The following is a 26,444-nucleotide window of genomic DNA, read 5'->3' as shown; positions in this document are numbered from 1 at the left end:
GAGCTTCCTCAACTTTCCTTTGAAAAATATATTTTAAAAATTGTTTCTATAAAACTGTTTTAAACACTCATTTTAGAAAGTTATAGAATATAGGGATCTAATTTAAAAGTACATGAAAGCATAGGGATCCATAAATTAATTTAACCTTAAATTTAATAGATCAAAGTTGCATATGTTTCAATTTACTTTGAGAACTGCAAAAGTCAAAATCAAAATATGTAGATATAAAGTAGTCTAAATAATGCCTCATAGTGCCATGTGGGACCAAGAAGCATTCAATTATGAAAATGAAAATGAAGAAATGGGAAGGAAGCATCATCTTCTGGGGAAAAAGAGAACTGTAACCACCCAACTTGTCTCGCAAACTATGTGTAGACAAATTTCCCGTGCAACGCGCGAGTAAAAAACACTAGTATAATAAAAATAGAGCACATATTAAACACATGACTTGTGAGTTCAGAGTACATACTGCAAGGTGCAAGCAACTCTGTTCCTTTTGTTGACTCTTGTCTGAATTGTAATCTAGTCACTTGTTCTTGTGATCATGGCAGCAATATTGGTGGGAGGAGCTTTCCTCGGTGCATTCCTTAATGTTGTTTTCGACAAGCTTGCTTCACCTGAGGTTGTCAACTTCATCCGAGGCAAGAAGCTTGGCCCTTTACTTGACAGGATGAAGACAACTCTCACAGTGGTCAAAGCTGTGCTCAATGATGCTGAGAAGAAACAGATCAGTGACTCTGATGTCAAAGACTGGCTCGATGAACTCAAACATGTTGTCTACATGGCTGATGACTTGATGGATCATGTTTGTACCAAAGCTGCTGCTGCTGCTGCAGCTGCAACTCTAAAAAAGGTAACTCCTAACTTGTTCTCTCGCCTTTTCAATTCACAACATCAGAAGATGGCTTCAAGATATCGCCCTTTCAATACACAAGATCGGAGGAAGATAGCTACTAGGTTGGAAGAAATAGTTGACAAGCTAGAGCATATCTTAAAACTAAAAGAGAGTCTTGATCTCAAAGAGATTGCAATGGATAATTCCTCATCCAGAGTTCCCTCAACATCTGTGCCAGATAGAAATATATATGGGAGGGATGAAGACAAGGAGGCTATAATCAAGTTATTGTTAGATGATAATAATGAAGGTGAAGATGTATCTGTGATCTCTATTGTGGGCATGGGTGGTGTCGGAAAGACCACTCTAGCCCAAATGATATACAGTGATGACAGTTTGAAGCAAAATTTTGATTTAAAAGGATGGGTTTGTGTTTCTGAAGCATTTGATATCATGGGAGTTACAAAAACTTTAACAGAGGCACTTACTCAACAAGCTTGTCAAATCAATGATCTAAACTCACTTCAAGAAAAATTGGTTGAAAAGCTGAAGGAAAAAAAATTCTTAATTATTTTGGATGATGTTTGGATCGAAGATTATGATAGTTGGAATCTTCTTAGAAAACCTTTGCGATATGGGATGAGGGGAAGTAAAATTCTTGTAACAACCCGTAGTGAAAAGGTTGCATCTGTAGTCCAAACTGTTCAAACTTACAATTTAAGCCAACTATCAAATGAATGTTGTTGGTTAGTATTTGCAAACCATGCTTGTCTTTCCCCAGGATCAGGTGAGAATACAACAGATCTAGAGAAAATTGGCTTGGAGATTGTTAAGAAGTGTAAGGGATTGCCTTTAGCTGCACAATCACTTGGAGGTTTATTGGGAAGAAAGCGTGATATTAAGGATTGGAATAATGTGCTGAATTGTGACATTTGGGAATTATCTGAAAGTAAGATTATTCCATCATTGAGAATTAGCTATCATTATCTCCCTCCTTACTTGAAACGCTGCTTTGTTTACTGTTCATTATACCCAAAAGATTATGAATTTATGAAAAGTGATGTGATCCAGTTGTGGATGGCTGAAGATCTTTTACCACCACCGAAAAAGGGCAAGACTCTAGAAGAAGTTGGTGATGTTTTTTTTGATTATTTAGTTTCAAGCTCATTTTTTCAACGCTCAAGTACTCCGGGGAAGGGGAAGGAGGAGTATTTTGGGATGCATGATCTCATGCATGATTTGGCAACATTTCTTGGCGGGGAATTCTACTTTAGATCAGATGATCTTGGGGATGAAAATACTATTGGTAGCAAAACTCGTCATTTGTCATTCGACAATTTCAGTAGTCCCAACTCAGAAAACTTTGGGGTCTTAGGTAATGCTAAATTCCTAAGAACATTTTTTAGGATTAACGATAAAAAATCTGTATCCGAGAATGACGAGGTACTATGTACTGAGGTGTTGAGTTTTGAGTACTTGAGAGTTTTATCATTTCGTTCCTTTGGAAATCTCTTTGCATTGCCTGATTCTATAGGTGGAATGATCCATTTGCGTTATTTGGATCTCTCCGGGGCAGAAATAGAGTCATTACCAGAGTCATTGTGTAATTTGTATAATCTGCAAACGTTGAAGCTAGAGGATTGTGGTGCGCTTACTATGCTACCTTGTGGCATGCAAAAACTTGTAAACTTGCACTATCTTGGTATTTCTAGAACATGTATAAAGGAGATGCCCAAAGAAATGAGCAAATTAAAGCAGTTGCGACATTTGCCTTACTTCATTGTGGGCAAGCATGAAAAGATCAAGATCAATGAGCTGGGAGGGCTTTCAAATCTTGGTGGGCAGTTTACAATTTACCAATTGGAGAATGTTGAGAATGGTAGTGAAGCGTTGGAGGCAAGGATGATGGATAAGAAGCACATTCAGCATTTAGTACTGGACTGGCCTTCCGATAAGGGTTGTATCGATTCCCAAACCGAAGTTGATATACTTTGCAAGTTAGAGCCTCACCAAGACCTTGAGTCCCTGGAGGTAAAAGGCTACGGAGGTACCAGATACCCTGATTGGATTGGAATGTCTTGCTACCACAATATGACTAGGATAAGGTTGTCTGGTTGCAATAATTGTATTACTCTCCCTTCACTTGGACACCTCCCATCTCTCAAGGACCTGGCAATTTCAGATTTTAATACGTTGGAGACTATTGATGCCAGTTTTTTCAACAAGAATAATGATGACTCTTTGTTGACACCTTTTCCCTCACTTGAATCTCTTGAATTTATAAGGATGCCTTGTTGGGAGGTGTGGAGTTGTTTTGAGCCACATGCTTTTCCTCAGCTTAAGCGTCTAAGAGTACAACATTGTCCAAAATTGAGGGGAGATTTGCCGAGTCACCTCCCTGCTCTAGAAGAACTTGATATTCAAAAGTGCGAGCAACTTACTTGTTCTCTCCCAATGGCTCCCTCCATGCGCCTACTAGTTATAAATGATGTCAATAAAGTAGTATTGCAAGATTTTCCTCTCCTAAAACATTTGACATTGAAAGATTGCTCGTCTATGATGTCATTTCTGGGGGATTGCTTACCTGCATCACTGATGACTCTGGAAATTGAGAGATGTAGAGAACTAGAATTCCCTCAGCAGCAGCAACAGACACTCGAGTTACTAGAGATACTGCAAATACAGAGCAGCTGTGATTCGCTCATGTCTCTCCCACTGGAGGCTTTTCCAAATCTCAAAAAACTATACATCTCAGACTGTGTAAATCTGGAATCTATTTCAGTGTCACACTCACGGGATTTTACTCTTCAAAATCTGAGAGATCTTCATATCTCCAAATGCCCCAATTTAGTATCATTGGCAAGAGAAGGATTGGCTGCGCCCAGAATGACTGGCTTCAGGGTTTCCGGGTGCGACAAGGTAGAGTCATTGCCTCCTCGGATGAATACTCTTCTCCCAAACTTGGTACTTCTTTCGATAGCTTACTGTCCAAGAATTAAGTCGTTTCCTGAAGAAGGTTTGCCGCCTAGCTTGACAACAATTGTGATCAGGAATAGCACGAAACTGCTGAGCTGCCTAGCATGGCCATCCATGGACAAGCTTACCTACCTCCAGATATACGGTCCATGTGATGGGATAAAGTCCATCCCAAAAGAGGGGTTGCTGCCTTCCTCCCTGAAGTCACTATTACTATATGATTTCTCAAGTCTGGAGACGTTGGATTGCAAAGGGCTTCTCCACCTCACCTCCCTCAAACAGTTAACAATTGAGAAATGTCCAAAGCTGGAGAACATGGCGGAAGCAAAGCTTCCTACATCTCTAACTGAACTTGACATCTCTGAATGCCCTTTGCTGGGAGAACAGTGCCGCGTGAAGCACCCTCAAATTTGGCCCAAAATTTCCCACATCCACCGCATTCAGGTTGATTCCAAAGTAATTTCATGAGCCCTGATTATCAACAGGTAATTTGTTCTGCACTAACCCACTTTTCTTCATTATCTCCTCTACAACGAAAGCTATTTTCGCGCACACTTTTCTTTACCATGTTAAAAGAAAAATTATTCATAAAGTTTAGTCAACCACATGTTTCATTTCACATTTTTTTTCTTTCTACAGTTTAACTTTGTCATTGCACTCAATGATTCCATGATTTGTAGCTTGATTGGTGATTATAAAAGCCTTACCCCACTAAGTGAGGTTGGCTATATGGATCACATTATGCCAAATATTTAGGCAATTGGCACTGAAACTTCTTGCTTGAATTTTTATTATACTTCTTGTGTATATGATGACCTTCTGAATAAAATTATATATTTTATGGAAACTGATTTAGTATATATGTTACTGAATCTCAAGGAAATGAGCAGATTTTCAAAGGAAATACAGGGCAAAAGGTTGCTTAATGCTTACTATTCTCAAGATTGGAAGAAGAAATATAAAACACAGGTATTCCTTATGTGTCATAATTAAATATTTCTATATAAAGCAAACTGTGTGAAACACAAGCATTATTAATTTGTGGCATTTTTATTTTGAAATTTCTCAGTATACCAGGTGCTTGTTTCTTCATATTACATAAATTCAGAAATTGCAATTGGCTGTAGTTAGTTCAATGTACTAATGTTCAGCTTATTGAGGTCATAATGGAATTTATGATTCTTGATATCTGGTTTCTATTTTTCAGACCTGTTATGGTTATATTGCCTGGAGAAGATACATGTACCCATGAATTTGCAATCAACTTTGAACAAGATCTGAAGGGAAATTTTGGTTTACATGACATGAAACATTCTCAGTAACTGATTATTTACTCGAGAGGCTTCTCAACGGAAATTGATGCAATATTTATGTTACCAAATCTGCAAAAAGTGAGCAATTTTCAAAAGCAATACACACACGTGTGGGAAACAATCTTTGATCAAATTTAAGCTAAGAGTGTTGTTTTTCATCCTTAAGATCAGAAGAAGAAATGAAATACATGTATCCGGTATGCAACATCATTATAAATAGTTCAATATAAAGCTACGTCTCTGGAAAATGAGCATAGTCATATGTGGAATTTTATTTTTAATATCTCAGTATATCAGCAACAACCTGTGGTTGTTTCTTCATCATAGGTAGTTTGTTCATTCCGAAAGTGTAATTGGGTGCTATTAGTTCAATATAATATTGTTGGACTCATTGAGCGCAGAATGGAATTTGTGATTCTTGGTATCTGGTTTTCTATTTTCAGCTATGTTAAGGTTAATTGGCTTGGTGAAGCTAGCTGGTCCTGCCGAGGGATCTGAGATCAACTTTGAACAGGAGCTGATTTGAAATTTTGATTTAGTTGACATGAAATATTGTCAATAGCTGATTATTTACTTGGGAGGCCATTCAGTGGATACAATGTTTTACCAATTTTGTCAATTTACACATTAGAATTTTGAAGACCACTATATGTGATGTGTTTCTGATGCTTTAAAGATTACGGAGACCCTACATTCTGTAGATCCAGCACACCGAGGTACAACAACTGCTGCTCTAAAAAGTGAGGTTACAACGTTTATGTCTCCAGCAAGTAATTATATAATCTGATTGAGATTGAGCTACATCCTTCTGTGAAGTAATCTAGTGGTATTAGAAGGATTGTTTTCTCATCTCTTAGTTGTGTATTCCTGTGCAATGAAACTCTCCATATTGTTTGATGCATGTATTTTATCCTACTACAGTTTTTGGGAAAATGGTAGCTTTTATTTATTTACGTGTAACTGCAAATATATGTTTTTGTGCTCTTTAAAAGCCATATTGTTCTTTTTCTTTTTCCTTCCATGCTTAAAAGTACCTTCTTTCCTTTCAATACAAGGAAGGTTATGCATTATGAAATAATGAAGTCAGAAGTTGCCAGAGCTTTATTTCTAACTTGCAAAAAAAGAAAAGAAAAAAGAGAGATATATTTTTCACGGTATTGCTATATTATGAAGTATGAAATAATAATTTTATTTCTCACAAAATCTACCATGCATGATATTTTAGGAACTTTTTCCCTTCCTAGACTCCTTAGAGGCATGGGATTCTCCATTTTGAAATGCTCCCCATTTATTGACTGTTCTTTACATCAGAGACTCTGCAATACATCAAGCTTATCAAAATATCCTCCCAGCAAGGAGATTGGCGCTTGAATTGCGGGGATGAAGCAACCAAAAGGTACCTCGTATAGGTTGATTCTTTTTAAGTTATGGAAAAAATAATTATATTAGTAATTAATTTTATGATAATGGCTTCAATTACAATTTGTGTAACCAAATTGATTCTATGTTGATTATAAATTTGAATTTCGCATGTTGACATCTCTGCCATGAAGGAAGCACCATTCATTGAATCTCCTATCTTATAATAGTATGAGAAATATGTATATCATTGGTGGTTGAAGGTTTGCATCCTCAAAGACAGTTACATCTGAGCCTTCTAAAACAAATACAGCTTTGTGATATTATTTGTTTCATCAGTACAGTTGGCTATGTTGTCTGTGCCACTTTAATCATCCATCTGTGGCAAAAGGGTGCCTTGTTAGATAAGTAATATGTATTCAATTTTTTTGACCGTATCAGACAAGGAGCTGTTGGAGAAAGGGAGCAAGAAGTTGGCTGGGGGTAAGATAAGAAAAAGGAACTAGGGCCCATGTCACAGCAAAAGGCAATGCGGACTTAGGAGTATGATACAGGTATTTCAAACAAGGTTTATTGAATGTCTGCCTCTATTTGATATCTTTTACGTACCATTTAGTGTAGCGACCCAGAAATTGGGGGAAAATAAGGGAAGTTTTTACACTTCAGTGTCTTTTTTTTTTATAGTATTGGGGGCATCAGCCCAACAAACAGAAACTACACAAGTCTGGGGAAAAGTAATTCCCATTACTTCACTGTCTTCTTTCTACTACTACTTATCAGCTTATCTTATTGTTGTCTGATGCAGCAAGGGCAACGTCAGGCAAGATGGCTTAAACCGGGGCATGGAAGATTTAAGCTTAATTTTGATGGGAGTAGTCTTGGCAATCGTGGAAATGCTGGTGGAGGTGGTTTACTTCGTCATGGTTCAAGCAACTTCATTTTTGGCTTTTCAAATTTTTTGGCAGTTGCTCGAATAATGAAGCTGAGTTACGCGCTATTCTTGAAGGCTTACTTGTGTTATGCTGGTATTGGCATTGAATGTGATTCTAATATTGTTATCAGCTGGATTGTTTTGGCTCGTAGTGGTGCTAGTGGAACCAGCTTCTTCTTTACCAATGCGGAACATCTCCCTAGGCTTATAAAAAGTTTGATTAGGTTAGATAAAATGGGTATTGTTTATGTTAAGACTTGTTTAGTTTGTTCTTTTGACTTTGCTTTTTGTATTTTGTTTGTTTTGATACTTGGGATATTGTTTAGTTTTTCTTTGTGTAAATCCCTATTGTCTAGCTAGTTGTTATCACGGTTTTTCTCCGCCATAAGTGAGGTCTCTTAATAAAGCTCGGAAGTTCCGCCCTCCTTTTCTTGAAAAAACGTTCCAGCTCAAATAATCGGAGTGAATTGCTTATCAAAACTATTTGGACTTGTGGCATTTAGAACTTTTTTGTCTGAAGATCAAGGTGAATACCCGTTCACTTGCACCACTGAAAACCGATTGAAGTACGAAAGCTAGTTCACTTGCACCAGTTCCCTTGGTTTTTATGAATATGTTATGATGTAAGAAATTTTTTAGGGACTAAAATTGATGTGAAAATTTCTTGTGAAAACCTACATAATTTGATGATTCAGTAAAAATTCTGCCATATAAGTTTTATGACGTCAAAAGGACTATTTTAAATCAAGTAAGAGAGTAAAAAACATGAATATTTATTTTCAGTGATCATTTTTTATTCGAGCGAGTAAGTCAGGTACTTAAACATATGTAAATCCAATTATTTTTCTTTCTTCATCTAACTATGTGTAAAGTGTATTTTTGCTGGTTGGACACATGCTATTCAAGAGTTTCAAAAATCTTATCTCTACTTTAACTTTAGCATATTTCACATGCACTCAAACTCAGTGGTCCAATCTGATATGACATGTCTCCATAATTTGTCTCGTAAATTATGCGTGGACTTGTAGTCAATTGGTTACTTGTTCTTGTGATCATGGCAGCAGCATTGATAGGTGAAGCCTTCCTCGGTGCTTTCCTTGATGTTGTTTTCGACAAGCTTGCTTCAGCTGAGGTTGTCAACTTTATCCGAGGGAAGAAGCTTTACCCCTTACTTGAAAGGTTGAAGACAACTCTCACAGTGGTTAGAGCTGTGCTTAATGATGCTGAGAAGAGACAGATCAAAGACTCTGATGTTAAAGACTGGCTCAATGAACTCAAAGATGTTGTTTACATAGCTGATGACTTGTTGGATGAAGTTTCTACCAAAGCTGCTACTGCAACTCAAAAGGAGCTGGTAACTACTTCTAACTTGTTCTCTCGCTTTTTCAATGCACAAGATAGGGAGATCGCTACTAGGTTGACAGAAATAGTTGACAAGCTAGAGCATATCTTAAAACTCAAAGAGAGTCTTGATCTCAAAGAGATTGCTGATGATAATTCATCATCTAGAATTCCATCAACATCTGTGCCCGATGGATATATATATGGAAGGGATGAAGACAAGGAGGCTATAATCAAGTTATTGTTAGATGATAATAATGAATGTGAACAAGTATCTGTGATCCCTATTGTGGGCATGGGTGGAGTGGGAAAGACCACTCTAGCCCAAATGGTCTACAATGATGACACTTTGAAGCAAAATTTTAATTTTGATTTCAAAGCATGGGTTTGTGTTTCTGAAGCATTTGATATCGTGATGGTTACGAAAACTTTAATAGAGGCTCTGATTCCAGAAGAAGCTTCTAAACTCACTAATCTAAATTCACTTCAAGAGAAATTGGTGGAAAAGCTGAAGGGGAAAAAATTCTTATTTATTTTGGATGATGTTTGGATTGAAGATTATGATAGTTGGAATCTTCTTAGAAAACCTTTCCAATACGGGATGAGGGGAAGTGTAATTCTTGTAACAACCCGTAGTGAAAAAGTTGCTTCTCTAGTCCAAACTGTTCAAACTTACCCTTTAAGTCAACTGTCAAATGAAGATTGTTGGTCAGTCTTTGCAAACCATGCATGTTTTTCCTCAGGATCCGGCAAGAACACAACAGCTCTAGAGAAAGTTGGCTTGGAGATTGTTAAGAAGTGTAATGGACTTCCTTTAGCTGCACAATCACTTGGAGGTTTATTGCGAAGGAAGCATGATATTAAGGATTGGAATAATGTCCTGAATTGTGATATTTGGGAATTACCTGAGAGTGAAAGTATGATTATTCCATCGTTGAGAATTAGTTATCATTACCTCCCTCCTCATTTGAAACCTTGCTTTGTTTATTGTTCGTTATATCCAAAAGATTATGAATTAGTGAAAAATGATGTAATCCTGTTGTGGATGGCCGAAGATCTTTTACCACCACCAAAAAAAGGAAAAACTTTGAAAGAAGTTGGTGATGAGTATTTATTTTGACTGCTTAGTTTCGAGATCATTTCTTCAACGCTCACGTACTCGATGGAATGAGGAGTCTTTTGGGATGCATGATCTCATGCATGATTTGGCAACATTTCTTGGTGGGGAATTCTACTTCAAATCAGATGATCTTGGGGAAGAAACTACGATTGGTAGCAGAACTCGGCATTTGTCATTCATCAATAGCAGCAGTCCCAACTCGGAATTTTTTTGTGTCTTGGGTAGTGCTCAATTCCTAAGATCATTTTTGGTTTTGGGAATTAATGGAAATCCTTCATTCGGGAATGAGGTACAGGTACCATGTACTGAGGTGTTGGGTCTGGAGTACTTGAGAGTTTTATCATTTCGTTCTTTCACGAAGCTCAGTGCATTGCCTGATTCTATAGGTGGACCGATCCACTTGCGTTATTTGGATCTCTCCGGGACAGGAATAGAGTCATTGCCGGAGTCACTGTGTAGTTTGTATAATCTGCAAACATTGAAGCTGGAATATTGTGAGAAGCTGACTATGCTACCTAGTGGCATGAAAAATCTTGTAAACTTGCACTATCTTGATTTTTTTCATACTGCCATAAAGGAGATGCCAAGAGGAATGAGCAAATTAAAGCAGTTGCAGCATTTAACTTACTTCTCTGTGGGCAAGCATGGAGAGATCAAGATTAAGGAACTAGGAGGGCTTTCAAATCTTGGTGGATCGTTTACAATTAAGAAACTGGAGAATGTTGAGAATGGTAGTGAAGCGTTGGAGGCAAGACTGATGGATAAGAAGCACATTCAACATTTAGGATTGCATTGGTCTTTGTATTCCGATGAGGGCTGTATGGATTCCCAAACAGAAATGGATATACTTTGCAAGTTAGAGCCTCACCAAGACCTTCAGTCCCTAGAGATAGAAAGATACAGGGGTACCAGATATCCGGATTGGGTTGGAAAGCCTTGCTACCACAATATGACTAGCATAACACTGTCTGATTGCAATAATTGTTTTACGCTCCCTTCACTTGGAAATCTCCCATCTCTTAGGGAACTGAGTATTTCTGATATGAAGACGTTGGAGACTATTTGTTCCGGGAACCCTGACCGAGGACGGACAGGAGACCTAGGACAGGGTTGGCCCCACGGAAAGTCCCGAACAAGGGGCAGTTTGGGGGAAGCCAAGAGCCCCCTACTCCTGAGCCCCACCACCAAGGGTGAGGACAAGGAACCTGGGGCCCACTACATAGGGGTTGACCTAGGCCAACTACCCTAGGGGTAGGTTGGCTGGTGCAGATCCGTAGGGGCCCCCAAACCGTTGGATCACTGTTCCTCTGCAGGGGATCCAACGGTGATCCGTGCCCCCAGGTACGAGCCATGCATGACGTTGCATGGCTCCAACCCTAATCCTGCCTCTCCTATATAAAGGGAACACTTCTTCTATCCAAAGGTAACGTATTCTCTCCCATTTCTCCATTCTTACAACTTCCCTCACTGACTTTAGCATCGGAGTGTCTTGTAGGAGCCCCTCCCGGGACCTTGCCTACTTGGAGCCCCTTCAACACGTCCAGATCCCTCCTCTCCTACCCCTTGTCAACGGGTAGCTTGGTCTCTCCCAGATCAATTGGCGCCGTCTGTGGGGATCTGGTAAAACTCTTCCCAGCACCGCGTGCCTTCGCCTCAAGTCATCAACCAGCAAGCTATGGTAGAGACACGTCAGACATCACGCCGTCTTGCACCAACTCCTGAGGGCCATGTGGAGACCATCAACGAAACTACGGATCGCAGAACCCCCCCTCCTCCCCAACACCCTTCCCCCCCCCCCCCCCCGACTCCTCAACCACAGCCACCCCGCTCACCGGAACCCGCGGCCATTACCCCGCATGCGGTCCACGAGGCACTCTGCCGCTTGGAGGCTCGCATCCGGGCAATGGAAGAGGACAACGGGGCTGGGCGAGAGCAGGCCCTTAGTATGAGAATCCGAGACGCTCAAGAAGAGATTCACATGCTCCACGCATGCCTGCGACAGCTGGAGGAGCAGGAAACTCAATCGCGCCCCCCGCCAGCGTTTTCCCAGGAAGAGGAGACGACCGGGGGCCCGATCCAACCCCCTACTACCAGGAAGCACGTCGCAGGGCGCCCGCGGCCGAACGGGTGGCTAGCCATACACCACGGAGACGCTACTCTCCCCGCCGGAGCCCCTCTAGGCGCAGGAGCCCCACCCCGACCCGGGACAGGACGCACAACCGCCCCAGGTCCAGCAACGCACTTGTCACCTATCCAGCGCCGATCGGAGGCCCCCTATCCCCTGAGATTATGGCGTTTCCTTTCCCTCAGGGGTGGGCACGGCCCAAAGTGAAGCTCTACAAGGGAGACACCGACTCGCAGGAACACGTGAACTTCTTCGTGGGCGCGATGCAGTATGCTGGGGCCAGCGACCCTTTATACTGCCGTTGCTTCCCCATGAGCCTCGGAAAAGGACCCATGAACTGGTTCCAGAATTTACCGAGCAACTCACTGCACGACTGGAACGGGGTTGTGTCATGCTTTTTAGCCCAGTATTCCTCGGTACGCAGCATACCGAAGACCGCGCAGACTTTGGCCTTGGTTAAGCAGAAGGAGAAGGAGTCTCTGAAGGCTTTTCTCAATCGGTTCAACAAGGAGGCCGGTGATATCACCGGACTCCTCCCCGACACAAGGTTGGTCCTGGCTACCGCAGCCCTTGCGCCAGGACCGTTCCTGACCTCTCTAGACGGCAAGCCCGCCAACACTCTAGAGGAATTTCTAGCTCGAGCAGAAAAATTCATAAACATGGAGGATGCCGCGACCCTAAGAGCCGCGAGTCAGACGCTCGCGATCAAAGGACCGCAGAAGATGAAGGAAAATAAGGACCAACCTTCGACCCGAGAGTCCCGACGGAAGGGTCAGGACGAACGGAAGTCGAAGCGGAAGAAGTATGATAGTTATACCCCACTGAACTCCTCCCTTTCACGCATCCTGAGGGAGAAAGCCTCCACCGACCTCAGAGACCGTCCCCCCCCCACTCCTGACGAGAGGGGACAAGCTGGATTCCAAGAGATTCTGTGAGTTCCACGACAGCCCGGGTCACAACACTGACGAGTGCCTGAACCTCAAGGACAAGGTGGAAGAACTAATCAGAGCAGGAAGACTGTCCAGGTATGTAGCTGTGTCGACGGGGGCCCTCCAGCGCCCGCGCTCGCCACCTCCAAGACGGTCACCGACCCCTCCAAGACACCGAGACCGGTCTCCTCCCAAACGCCGATCGGCGGAACGTCGAGACAGGTCTCCTCCGCGTCGCCAAAGCCCCGAGCGTCGCCGGAGCCCCGAGCGTCGCGGACGCAGCCGGGAACGGCGAAGAAGCCCCGACCGCCACGACCGGGATGAAGTCAAAAGACAACATGGGAATAATCTAGTCAGCGTCGGCTCAATAGCAGGAGGATGGGCCGCAGGCGGTCCCACCAACAACAGCCGGAAAAGGAGTACCCGCGTCATCATGTCAGCGGCTGGACGGCCCCGACCAGGGTCCCTCCACCCCCCAAGGCAGAAGGTGGCCATAACCTTCACGGAGGACGATTACGGCGAGGACACCGGCGAAGAAGATGACCCCATTGTCATTGAAGCCCTGATCGGCAACGGTAAGATCCGAAGGACACTCATCGATACAGGTAGTTCCGCGGACATTATGTTTTATGATGCTTATAAGAGCTTAGGGCTATCGGTGAAAGACCTGCTCCCCTACGACCATGATTTGGTTGGGTTCACAGGGGACAGAGTCCTACCCTTAGGATATTTTGATACTTGCCTTTCCTTGGGAGATCACACAATTTGCAGGACTATAAAAGCTCGCTTTCTGGTGGTGGAATGTCCGACGGCGTACAACGCCATTCTTGGCAGGCCAAGCCTCAACACTTTCAGGGCGATCATATCCACCCACCACCTAATGCTGAAGTACCCCTGGGCAGGAAGGGCGGTACCAGTACGCGGCAATCTAGAAATGGCGAGGAGCTGCTACAACTCCAGCTGCAGACTGGCCAGGGAGGAAAGGAAGAAGAAGAAGTCCAAAGTGCACGACCAGCAGAACACCTTTCACGTTCAACACACCAGTTTCATGACCGACCTCGACCCCCGCGTGGACCAGTCTAGAGACGACCAACGCCTCAAACCCGACGGGGAGTCCCACCCCATCCAGGTCGGTCCCCTTCCAGAGAACACTACCAACATAGCTCGGGGCCTTCCCCGAGACCTCTCCAAACGAATGGAGAAATTTCTACTTTCCAATGGGAAGCTGTTTGCCTGGTCGTCAGCAGACATGCCCGGCATTGACCCCGCATTCTGTAGCCACAGACTTTCCGTCGACCGGAAGTTCAAACCAGTCGCTCAGAAGAAGAGGCAGATGAGCGCTGAGAAGCAACAGGTTATCCAGCAACAGACCACAGAGTTGCTTCAGGCCGGGATCATTCGGGAGGTCAAGTACACGACCTGGCTCTCCAATGTGGTCTTAGTCAAGAAGGCAAATGGGAAGTGGCGCATGTGCGTCGACTACACTGACCTCAACAAGGCTTGCCCCAAGGACCCGTTTCCCCTACCGAGCATTGATGCGCTGGTCGACAACTCCTCGGGATACGAATACCTCTCTCTTATGGATGCCTATTCAGGCTACAACCAGATTCCCATGCATAGGGACGATGAAGAGAAAACTGCCTTCATCACCGACCGGGGCACCTACTGTTACACTATGCTGCCCTTCGGCCTCAAGAACGCAGTGGTGACCTACCAACGGATGATGACCCGAATCTTCGGGGACCTAATGGGGAAATCGGTCGAAGTCTACATTGATGATATTATAGTCAAAACCCCAAAGGGAGGAGACCACGCAGCAGACCTCGCAGTCGTTTTCGAGCAGTTAAAGAAGCACAACATGCGCCTCAACCCTGACAAGTGTACTTTTGGCGTTCGAAGCGGGAAGTTTCTGGGGTACATGCTCACCAACCGCGGCATTGAGTTGAACCCTGACAAATGTCAGGCGATCATGAATATGAAGAGCCCGCACACAGTCAAGGAAGTCCAACAGCTGGCTGGGCGCATGGCCGCGATCGGCCGCTTTTTGCCAAAGGCTGCTCTCCGGGCCCTGCCTCTTTACACCCTCCTGAAGAAGGGAGCAACTTTTGAGTGGTCGGCGGAGGCCGACGCTGCTTTCACTCAGCTGAAAGAGACCCTCTCCTCCCCCTATTCTGACTAGCCCAAAACCAGGGGAGACACTATACCTATACCTGGCCGTGCGGGAGAAATCAGTTAGCTCTGTCCTAATTAGAGAAGAGGAAGGAAGGCAGCTACCAGTCTATTTTGTCAGCCGTTCATTGAAGGGTGCGGAGCTCAGGTATAAGATGCTGGCAAAGGTGGCGCTGACCCTACTGACCACGGCGCGACGACTAAGGAGGTACTTTCAAGCTCATCGCATTGTGGTGCGAACCGATCAGCCGGTCCGACAGGTCCTTCATAAGCCTGATCTAGCCGGTCGGATGGTAAGCTGGTCCTTCGAGCTCTCCGAGCATGACATCCGCTACGAGCCCAGGAGAGCCATTAAAGCACAAGTCCTAGCGGACTTCTTGGTCGAACTCACATATGAGGAAGAGCCTCCTGCCGAGACCACCTGGGTCGTCAACGTAGATGGCTCGAGCAACAAGGAAGGTGGCGGGGCTGGGATCGTATTGCAAAGTAGTACCGGGATGGTGGTCGAACAATCCCTCCGCTTTAACTTCCCAACTACAAACAACCAGGCCGAGTATGAAGCCTGCATTGCAGGGCTGGTCACAGCCCGAGACCTGGGGGCTAAGGAGATACTTGTCTGCTGCGATTCACTTCTGATCGTCTCTCAGGCAAACGGGGAAGCTCAAGCAAAAGATCCCATCCTGGAGCAGTACTTGGCCCATTTGAAACGACTGGCTTCGACCTTCACCAAAGTGGAGTTTCGCCACGTCCCCAGAGCCCAGAATGATCGCGCGGATACCCTGGCCAAACTGGCCAGCACTGGAAAGCCTGGCCTGAATGGAACGGTCATTTAAGGGACCTTAGCCCTCCCCTATGTAGCTGACCCCGATCGTCCAGCAGGACAAGCTATGATGCCGATCGGTACCGAAGAAGACTGGAGGACCCCGATCATCAAGTATCTCAAATCAGGATGGCTGCCCGACGAGAAGGCTGAAGCCAAAAAGTTGGTGAGGTGCGCCTCCTGGTACACTATCGTTAATGATGATCTCTTCAAGCGGGGATTCTCCACCCCCCTTCTGAAGTGCTTGACTAAGGACAGAGCAGCCTATGTCTTAGCGGAAATCCATGAAGGCAGCTGCGTCCACCATCCGGGTGGGCGTTCCCTTGCCCGAAAGGTACTCCGAGCCGGCTATTACTGGCCAACCCTAGAGAAAGACGCCGTGGAGCATGTTAAGCAGTGTGACCCCTGCCAGAGGCACGCCGACCTGCACAGCGCTCCCCCTGCCTATCTTTCCTCTCTAGTCAGTCCTTGGCCTTTCCACCAGTGGGGCATGGATTTATTGAGCCCGTTCGACACTGCACTCGGCCAACTCAAGTACTTGGTGGTGGCAGTGGATTACTACACCAAGTGGATAGAGGCCGAGCCGCTAGCAACGATCACCACAGCTCGAGTGCAACGCTTCTTCTACAAGAACGTCATCAGTAGGTTCGGAGTCCCCGGGGTCCTGGTCACAGACGTAAAACGCTGACTCCAGAAATAATCTTCCTTCTCGTTTGCGTACTCCGACGGGAGATCGAGAATGGTGCGGCACCACTTGTCATACACGGCCTCGTCCCCCTTCAGATGCTGGTACTTCTCCCGATCGATCTTCTTATTCTTGGGGGCCCCTGACCGGGGCCTAGAAGTTAAGGCCCCGCCCGAAGCCTCGTCTACGGTCTTGCCTTTCTTCTTCTGAGTAGGCTTCCCCATAATGACACCTGCACAAGGGAAAACGCCGTATCAACACCTAGGTCGTTGGAATCGGCTCAAAGAAGGACCCACCCGGAGTCCATCTTTGCCCTAGGCAGGAAAACGCGACCGTGCGGCGGCGCAGACTCTCAGAGAGAATCTCCACCGCCGCAAGAGGGGGCCGCCAGGGGAGGGGAAACTCTCAACTCCCCCAAGAGCAAGCCACCCTTTCTGCTAGAAGAAAGAAAAAATTAAAACCTTAAGAAGGAAAGTCAAGTGAAGCGAGGACTTACAAGAAGAAACTGGAAAAGCTTCCAAACGACCACCGTGCGAAAGAAGACACCACCGTGAAACACCGGTACCTGACAGAAAAGCTTGGAGGAAATTCAGAAATGCGAAAGTGCAAATGAATCCCCTCCTCCCTCTTTTATAGAAAATGAGGAGGGAGACGTGACGTTTCGACAGCCCTAGTTTCCCTAATCATGACGTTTGGGGAAACCAAAGGGCTTCGTCCAATCAGGCCCTGCCACGTCAGAAAAAAGGCAGTGACGGCGAAGCGACACACGCCTCCAGAGGCACGTGGGAGAGGAGTCGCGAAGCGACGCGACCCACCCGGAAACGACACGTGCCACCTCAAGAGTCAGGTACATTAAATGCAGTGGGCCCAAAGCCTCACACCGTTTCCTTCTCCCGCGTCTTTTTGACTTCTCAAATTCAAACCCCGCGATAACCCACTCGGTATGAGACCCGAGCGTCCTAAACCACTCGGCTCCGGTCGGTCGACTCCGTATACACAGCCTCGGGAGGGCGCGCGTTGACCACCGACCTCTACATTTAATGCCCCGTTTTATTTCCCAAGAGAAACTCCTAGGAAAAGGCTAATGGGCGTTACCACCCAAGAACGTTTCGATTATAAATGGTAACCACCCCCCTTGCAGGATCCACATTTTCCTCAGACCAGAATGACCTCCATGGAGGCTTACCTGAAGGCACTCAGGACCGAGGCTCTAGACGGCAACCTATACTACTTCTACCAAACACCAGCCTCCACCCCCTGTAGGATCAGATCCCTAGTCGGCAGAATTCTGGCAGAGGATCCTGACCCCCAACTGAAGGCGGGGCTGCTAGCCTTCTTGGAGCTGACGGAGGAGATGTGGGAATTACACCGACGCCGCTCGGAGGTTAACATGCTGATTTGGGGCCTTGAGGTCTGTGCCACGGAACACCAGGGCGAAGGGAAGGGAGCAATGGACGAAATCAAAGCCGAGTTGACCCCCCTCCTGACCGTGAGGGAGAGTCTCGACAGAGACCTACGAGCCGTTCGCCTCCGATACAATGCCATGCGAGTAACACCCCCTTTCTAGGGGTACTGAATGTAACGGCCAAACGGCCCCTACCATTAATGAATAAAGTTTTAAATTTCTGACCCCTTTTGTAACGACCACGAAAACGCCTATAACACCACAAACACAGGGCATGAATAGCCCTTGCTCCGCTGGAACAGCCGACCAGGGCTAGGGGGCTACTGTTCCGGGAACCCTGACCGAGGACGGACAGGAGACCTAGGACAGGGTTGGCCCCACGGAAAGTCCCGAACAAGGGGCAGTTTGGGGGAAGCCAAGAGCCCCCTACTCCTGAGCCCCACCACCAAGGGTGAGGACAAGGAACCTAGGGCCCACTACATAGGGGTTGACCTAGGCCAACTACCCTAGGGGTAGGTTGGCTGGTGCAGATCTGTAGGGGCCCCCAAACCGTTGGATCACTGTTCCTCTGCAGGGGATCCAACGGTGATCCGTGCCCCCAGGTACGAGCCATGCATGACGTTGCATGGCTCCAACCCTAATCCTGCCTCTCCTATATAAAGGGAACACTTCTTCTATCCAAAGGTAACGTATTCTCTCCCATTTCTCCATTCTTACAACTTCCCTCACTGACTTTAGCATCGGAGTGTCTTGCAGAAGCCCCTCCCGGGACCTTGCCTACTTGGAGCCCCTTCAACACGTCCAGATCCCTCCTCTCCTACCCCTTGTCAACGGGTAGCTTGGTCTCTCCCAGATCACTATTGATGATAGTTTTTTCAACAATAATACTAATAATGAAGGTGGCTCTTTGTTAACAGTAGTACCCTTTCCGTCACTTGAATTTGGAAGTATGCCTTTTTGGGAGGTGTGGAGTTGTTCTGAGCAGCCAGGTGCTTTTCCTGACTGATCTTGTGGTAAAAAGTTGCCCCAATTTAGTATCATTGGCAAGAGAAGGATTGGCTGCGCCGAGCCTGACTAAGTTTTCCATTTCCGATTGCGGGAAGTTAGAGTCATTACCTCGTTGGATGAATACTCTTCTCCCAAAGTTGAATCCTCTTCAGATATACGGTCCATGTGATGGGATAAAGTCCATCCCGAAAGAGGGTTTGCTGCCTTCCTCCCTGAAGTCACTACTACTATATCATTTCTCAAGTCTGGAGACGTTGGATAGCAAGGGACTTCTCCACCTCACCTCCCTCCAAGAATTAAGAATTGAGAATTGTCCAAAGCTGGAGAACTTGGCGGGAGAAAGGTTGCCAACCTCTCTAACTGAATTTGGCATCATTAGATGTCCTTTATTGAGCAAACAGTGCTCCATGGCATGAAGCACCCTCAAATTTGGCCGAAAATATCCCACATCTGCCACATTCAGGTTGATGGCGAAGAAATTTCATAATCCAGGATTATCAACAGGTAAATTGTTCTGCTCTACTTTTCTAGCGTGAGTTCATTTACCCTATTTTCAAAGCATGAGTTTCTTCATTACCCGATTGCTGATGTAAGAAAGAAAAAAATAAATTAGTTAAAGGTGGATTATGTAGGCAGCTGAGATATGAAGCTTCATGCTCGCATTTTTTTCTAATATTTACTGTGAATATGGTTTATTAAATCAAATTTCAATAGAAACTGATGCGATATAAAATATATGTTACTGGACCTGCAGCAAGTGCGCAAATTTTCAAAGGCAATACACAAACACATATGGGAGGCAATCCTGATCAAATTAAGCTAAGAATGTTGTCTTTCATCCTTAAGCTCAGAAGAATAAATGAAAGTACAGGTATCTGGTATGCAATATCATTAGAAATAGTTCAATATAAAGCTACTTTTCTAGAAAATGAGCAGTAGTCATCTGTGGCATTTTATTTTAACCTTTCTTAGGATATCTGCAATCACATGTGGCTGTTTCTTCATCGTAGATGGTTAGTCAATTCAGAAAGTGTAATTGGGTTTACATGGTTAATTGGCCGGGAGAAGCTGCCCCTCTGCTGAGGTATCTGAAATCAACTTTGGACAAGAGCTGAAGAGAAATTTTGATTTACTTGACAATTGACATGAGACATTCTCAATAGCTGATTATTTTGCTTGGATACTATGTGAAGGATACACAGGTAAAACAGACAAGCTACACAGACTAATATTCTTATAGGTTGATGTTTTACCAATTAGTTGTCTCTAGGTAGCAATGGTACATGCCATCCACATAATTTCCTCTGCTGCTGATTCCTTAATTTCAGTGAGTTGTGCATTATACATGCTTCATGAGTTCATTCGTGTACCTGAGAGGGCTTCACAATTTCCTCTCCTGGTCATGTGCTGCTGTACAAGACAGAGTGCGGCCCTGACGAAGCCAGTGGACCGAGGAGGGAGCAGCAGCTGCTTCCATGGCTTTTGGTGAGGCACTCCTTGATGGTTGGATTGCAACTTAATTTATAATGATTGGAATTTTAAAGACCATTATAGGCTATGTATTACTGAGACACTTAAGGTCTAAGGAATATCCATCTACTGCTGCTAAGCTTACAAGACCCTACTTTCGGGATTTCTTTTGTTGTTAGGGTGTCTTTCAAAGTTCATTTTGGCTTTTTTTCTTTTTGCTTGTTTTCTGTTGGAGGGTTGTTTTTTTTTTGTTTTATGTTGTGTTCTTGGAGTTTTTTATCTCTTTTCCTCCCTGAGGGGTCTGTACTCATCTTTTGTTTATCAATCAAATCTTTTTGTTCTCTAAAAAAATATGATAAGAAGTATTCATATTCTTTGATGATTTTGGTACATCTGTATGGTCATTTTGGGGTTGGTCCCCTTCTTCTAACTCAATACTTAAACGTGAAAACTTTAAATAAAATTGTGTAAAAACTGAAAAGTATACTATCAAAGGAAAATTCTTGACACCCTTGGTCTATTCTTTGACCTGTGTATCAGTGTATGTATATATATATGTGTACAATTGTATCCTATACTGCATAACTGGAATTTGAGAGGCTGCTTGCGCATTTGCCTTCCAATACCTGCTTCCTAAGATCTTGAGGACTAAAAAGAATATGATTGACTAACTAAGGATTAGTTTACGGTATGTTTGGTTATTCGTTTGTCATCAGTGCAGACGAACATTAGCTTGCATTTCAAAACAAAAAGTGAACGAAACACTTCTTGTAATTTGAAATTAAAGTCTTTTCACGTAGCACTCAACTGATTTCAATCTCTTTAGATGGTCTGGATTCCAAGGGTTCCACAGAACTATCTGAAATATGATAACGGTGCTCGCGGCGAGCCTTTATAGTCCACAACACAACCAACACTACCATGATCACTGCAAGGAACACCATTCCTACCCACACCATCCTGGCATATTTCTTCATAGGCTTGCAGTGTTTGGAAAGGACTTGAGAGAATGCATCTTTTACTATCTGACATTCTAACAAGTGTTCCATGCTCGGATACACATTCAGCAGGTCCTGAATTGAAGTTGTGTAAGCCTCAACTCTCACATATTCACTGCTGCTTATCAAATTTCCATTGTCACAGGTCCCATCATTGGCATCCAAACAAGTAAAAGCCTTCAATACCTTGAGAGGACACGATCATAAAAAATACAATGTTAGTATATCTTGGTCTTATAATTCAGTGCAGACATAGAATTCGTGCATGTTTGGTTCCAATTATGATAGAGTAAAGTCAATTTTCGATAATAATATTTGGAAGTGGTTTTAGGGAATTGAGTTCAGTCCTAAAGCTAGAAGCTAGAGATACTAGTTTCTGCGTTGAGCTGTTGAACGTAACCAATTGTGAGATTTTACAACTGGATTTCACAACATTATCTTAAAAACCCATATTTTTTCATAAATATATCCAAACATAAATCACTTCGCTTTGAACTCACTTTTACCCAAAGCAGTTGTGACAACACTTATCCAAACACGCTATTCATCAACACATAATTTCCTGACTCTGACATACCTTTGGAATATCTCCTATTCTTATAGTATTAGCTGGGCAGTTCTCTGGCTGGTAAAAATAATTTGGTGGCTCGGAGAAAGGATTGCAAACTTGAACAAGATCTGGATATGATGTTGCCTGCAGGGCTGATATGTTTGCATTCACCTGAACAAAGCCCAAAACTAAAATATGAATCCTACATCACATATTTGTAAGATTTAATAGTTTCATTTGAGACTTATTATTAAAGAATAAATAGATACTTAATTAAATAGCTATTGCTGGGAGTAACTCTTTTAGTTCAAATTCTTCTGGAATTGATTCTAAAGTCAATATCAATTGAATTTAAAGAAATACAAGCTGATCCAAACACGCTTTTAGGGGTTATCCCCCTTTTAGTGAAACTGGTTTTATTACCTTATTAACAAGGTCATAGATCCCAGCACTAACATCAGATAGAACTGGTTTTGCAGAGAGCAATTCATCGCAAGGGAGGATGGAGCTTAGGCTGTTGTTATAGGGATTTTCTTGAAAGTTGTCAAGAGCTGTGCATGCATCATTAGAAAATCTACAATATAGAAGGACACTTCAATTATGAAGCTGAAATCATAAAGCATATTTGAGGAGAAAGTTGCAAACTCTTGAGAATCTGTAGTTATGTAAATCAGAAAGGACTTTTTATTTACTTTTCTAAGAAGAAATAGACTCCAAAAAATAGCCAGCATATCACAGTTGTCAACCAGCAAAGTACAACAAGCCTGTGAAAAAGAAGAGCCAAAATAATTACACAAATTTTAAGATTTGTGACACACATGATACATATAAACATAAATTTTAGCTTGCTTACATGTACAATGCTCGTTGTAATCTCAGAACTCCAGAAACTGCTCACAGAAAATTCCAAACATGTTATGAATCATGTGTAAAACAATTCCTTCAATGAGGAGTAAAACTGAAATAGGATGGAATTAAACATGTATGAAAATATCACTAGTCTAGTGATATAGTCATTGATGCTGTGCATACATAATAGGCTAATTGAAATTACCTGATAAAGCTGTTACAGCAATCAAGTTCAAGCTTATAATCAAGGTGGTGGCTGCAAACCTGAAATAAAAATCATTCATGTGTCATCATCCAATAGCTTAAAATTTTAGGACAATTATTTCATCTTTCATGACATGGCATCTAGAGCTCGACTCTTGTCTCTCAATTATTAAAATATAAGAAGTTTAATTTCAGCACAATGCATTGTGCCTGTATGTTGACCAAGCTTGAAGCCAAATGGGCTCTTGCGCGAGGAGCCGTGTCAGAAGTATAACACAAAACCATTCATTTGTCCATACCGAATAGCTTAAACTTTTCGAATAATTGGTTTGTGATAGAGACTGAAGAGTCTTACACTATTTTCAAGCCCTTGTTAATGAGGCGCCTATTCTTCTTAGCTTGCTTTTCAATATTTGCTGATGCATCATCAAGTCTTTTAGTTGTAGAGTCAAGATTCACAGAAGCTTCAGCATTGTCATTGGCTCCCATCAAGTTAATTTCCATGTCTTTTAATGCTCCTGCTGTGTTGTGTATTGTTTCTGATGCAACATTTGCTGTCTTGATTATAATATTAACTGAAGTTCTGGCTTCAGAATGAAACCTTGCACTCCCTGCAAGAACTAGCCCAGTTGCAACTCTATAAAAACAAAAGCCATGCATGTGTCACTTGTGGAAAGCTATGGAGCTTGTATGTGCAAATTTTTAAATAATCTCCAGTGAATAACCAAGAAAATGCATATCTTGTTATAATTTTTTACTTTCAAAACTAAAGTTGCATGAATAACAGGTAGTTGGTTCAAATGGTATGTGCTCAAATCCTTTTAAGCAAATTGCCCATTCAATTATTGTATATGAAAACCTCCCTTCGAGAGAGTTAGCGGTGCCAGACTATGGATATTTTCGGCTCGAATAGAGTTGTCAAAAAATCCTGAGAAACCACTTCAACAAAAACAAAACATTGCTTCTATCCATGATCTCATTGTTGCTTAGGCTATAGGGAAGGATGAGTAACTTACATAGCTAATATCATGAGCAATATAGCCAAAAGAATTAGTGAAAGATCACAACTCTTGTAATTACAAGGAAAGACCTTCTTCATCCTTCTTCCTCCATCATCTTTGTGATAAAATTTGGTTATTACCAAAAAACTTGCATATGTTATTCCACACAAAATGAAGAGCACCCCAATTGCATATCCATATACTCCAGTGAAGATCAAGGACTGCAAAACATTTAAGACATGTTAACATTATTGATGTTAGGAAGTTAGAGCTTGTTTGGATACTCGTTAGAAAATATGAAAACGATAAAATAAAAGATGTCGGGACACGTTTTGTTGTGCATCAAAATATATTATTTTCTCGTTTTCATACTTTCTAACAAGTATCCAAACGAGCTCTTTCAGATTGAGAAACAGAGGAAGAGAGATTTACACTCCAATAATGCTTGTTGGTGATGTTAAATCCTCCTCTGTATTTTCTGAAATTATCTAAAGGATCTACTCTAATAGTATTATCTGATTGTGTCATTGGTTCTGGCACATTATCTGCATCAAGCATAGGCATAATACACCTCACTGTCAGTGTCACAACCAATCACAAGAAATAAAATAAGGGGAAATTGAATTTCTCACATTAAATTTACACAAATATTGATGAATTTTGATAAGGTTCTAGTTCTACCTATTTAATACAATTTGGACATGTTCACTTTCAACCATTAAATACAATATTGAACTCTTTCAATTTTTTACTCTTTGACTAGGAAATCCGAAATCATACTCCAAATCTCCAATGCGTATACTTTACTTTTATATTTTAATAGATTATATAAAACTATTAAACCTTGCTTTTTAAAGCTTCAAGGGCAAGAAAATGAACATTGGTACAAATGTTAGAATATCAAATCACACACACATTCCCTTTGATTTTTTTTCCTTAAAATGTGTATCCTCCATATATGATGGTCGTCGAGTGTTAGACGTGTACGTTATTTAAGGCTTACCCATTTGTCCATTTCAATTTTCATGACACAACACGCATGAAATTGCTATTTCAATCAAATGAATCAATGAACCTGACAAATTCATATATCTCACGCTAATTATGTAATCTTTCCACATATTACTTAGAGCACGTGTGATAGTGGATGTTTTGTTTCATGGTTTTCACATAATTCAAGATAAGTTAACTCAGAAGCTAAGACTTGTAGCGTTTGATCTGAAGAGATTCTATAGCGATCTACCGTTGAACCAAACATGCTATTAGATTTATGTTTCAGTATTTCACACTTGACTCTAGCTCAGTAGCTCTAAATCTATTTTGGCATGAACCTACATATTCTAGCTTATGAGACATAATCGGTTGTGAAATTTTAATTACCTGGTCCAGATTCAGCAGGTGAGACAGCTTGTGCAGCAATTTCTGGGAAAATGATCAACACTATAATCACTAAACTAGAGACTAGTCCCTTGGCTATGACCATCTTGAACCTGCAAAACAACCACTATATCTTCACATATTCTTGTTTACCAAACATGCATTTTGCATATCTATATAGAAGAGAAAATACACGGTTGAGAACAATGAAAAGTTTATTGACATAGAAGAATGAGTTGGTCACAAGGAAAGAACATTTATGACGGTGGAAAATTTTAATTTTTTTCAAAGTAACTTACACGACAAACTGGTATAACAAGAAAGGTGCTGGAAATTCTTCCCAAGAAGTTTCAGTGGCTCTTTCAAGGCTTCAATGAAGCAGAGGATACTCAAAATCTTTTGCATAACATCTACTATATCTGAACCATCAACTCTTGTAATGGTGCCAAAAAGTGCTTTATATATAAAATACACATTCAAAATCAAAAGCAAAACACTTATTAGAATTGTTTTCAGACTGACTAGTCAAATGGGTACAGAGAGAGGAAGAAACCAAAACCAACCTCAACTGAAACACTCTGAATATGTATAACTAATTCTTGGATAATTAAGAGGTCATGGATTGATGGGTTTGTTGGATTTTATAATATTAAAGTTTGAGTTCATCCCATCACTTTTTCGCATGCCAAACCTAACCTTAAATATCTATATTCACACGTAAGTAGCCATCAATTGTGAGTATTGAAAGAACCAGCGTGCTCTTTGGTGATTAAAAATAAATAAATATGTAATAAAGTGTGAAATACGATACATTTGTACATAACTGAGCTCCTTAAGCATTTAATTTTGAATTGGATTTATGAGCTGTATGTATAAAGAAAAATTTATTGGAAGAAACCTATCAACTTAATGTGATTTCTAAGTCTTTAAGGAAACAATTTCATAGTTAGCGGCCATGGAAATGCTTTAAAAAATGGAA

The 26,444-nt window shown here is 42.5% G+C and overlaps 2 protein-coding genes and 1 pseudogene across 12 annotated transcripts; 2 read left to right on the top strand and 1 right to left on the bottom strand.

The window, feature by feature from the left end:
- Positions 1 to 322: 322 nt before the first annotated feature.
- Positions 323 to 7,769, top strand: LOC130743244 (putative disease resistance protein At3g14460). Of its 11 annotated transcripts, none has more exons than XM_057595403.1 (7): positions 323 to 4,296; positions 4,702 to 4,780; positions 5,019 to 5,202; positions 5,568 to 5,840; positions 6,350 to 6,520; positions 6,925 to 7,037; positions 7,289 to 7,769. In XM_057595403.1, exon 1 carries the CDS (start codon positions 545 to 547, stop codon positions 4,277 to 4,279), a length of 3,735 nt encoding a protein of 1,244 aa, XP_057451386.1. In that variant the 5' UTR covers positions 323 to 544; the 3' UTR covers positions 4,280 to 4,296; positions 4,702 to 4,780; positions 5,019 to 5,202; positions 5,568 to 5,840; positions 6,350 to 6,520; positions 6,925 to 7,037; positions 7,289 to 7,769. The 11 variants fall into 11 exon arrangements, with proteins under 11 accessions (XP_057451386.1, XP_057451387.1, XP_057451381.1 ...); XM_057595398.1 differs by having other exon boundaries at positions 324 to 4,296; positions 4,691 to 4,780; positions 6,436 to 6,520; XM_057595395.1 differs by having other exon boundaries at positions 324 to 4,296; positions 4,691 to 4,780.
- A 451-nt stretch (positions 7,770 to 8,220) lies between these two features.
- Positions 8,221 to 11,660, top strand: LOC130743024 (putative disease resistance RPP13-like protein 1; annotated as a pseudogene).
- A 9,293-nt stretch (positions 11,661 to 20,953) lies between these two features.
- On the bottom strand, positions 20,954 to 26,039 carry LOC130743023 (uncharacterized). The gene is made up of 11 exons (XM_057595132.1): positions 25,765 to 26,039; positions 25,469 to 25,578; positions 24,521 to 24,633; positions 24,104 to 24,309; positions 23,443 to 23,724; positions 23,089 to 23,147; positions 22,888 to 22,924; positions 22,727 to 22,798; positions 22,458 to 22,608; positions 22,062 to 22,205; positions 20,954 to 21,670 (listed from the first exon to the last, which is right to left on the bottom strand). Exons 2-11 carry the CDS (start codon positions 25,569 to 25,571, stop codon positions 21,290 to 21,292), a joined length of 1,548 nt encoding a protein of 515 aa, XP_057451115.1. The 5' UTR covers positions 25,572 to 25,578; positions 25,765 to 26,039; the 3' UTR covers positions 20,954 to 21,289.
- Between the last annotated feature and the right edge of the window lie 405 nt (positions 26,040 to 26,444).

This window comes from Lotus japonicus, chromosome 3, assembly GCF_012489685.1.
Source record: "Lotus japonicus ecotype B-129 chromosome 3, LjGifu_v1.2".
Classification (NCBI taxonomy): domain Eukaryota; kingdom Viridiplantae; phylum Streptophyta; class Magnoliopsida; order Fabales; family Fabaceae; genus Lotus; species Lotus japonicus.
This window is presented reverse-complemented; position numbering and strand designations above follow the sequence as displayed.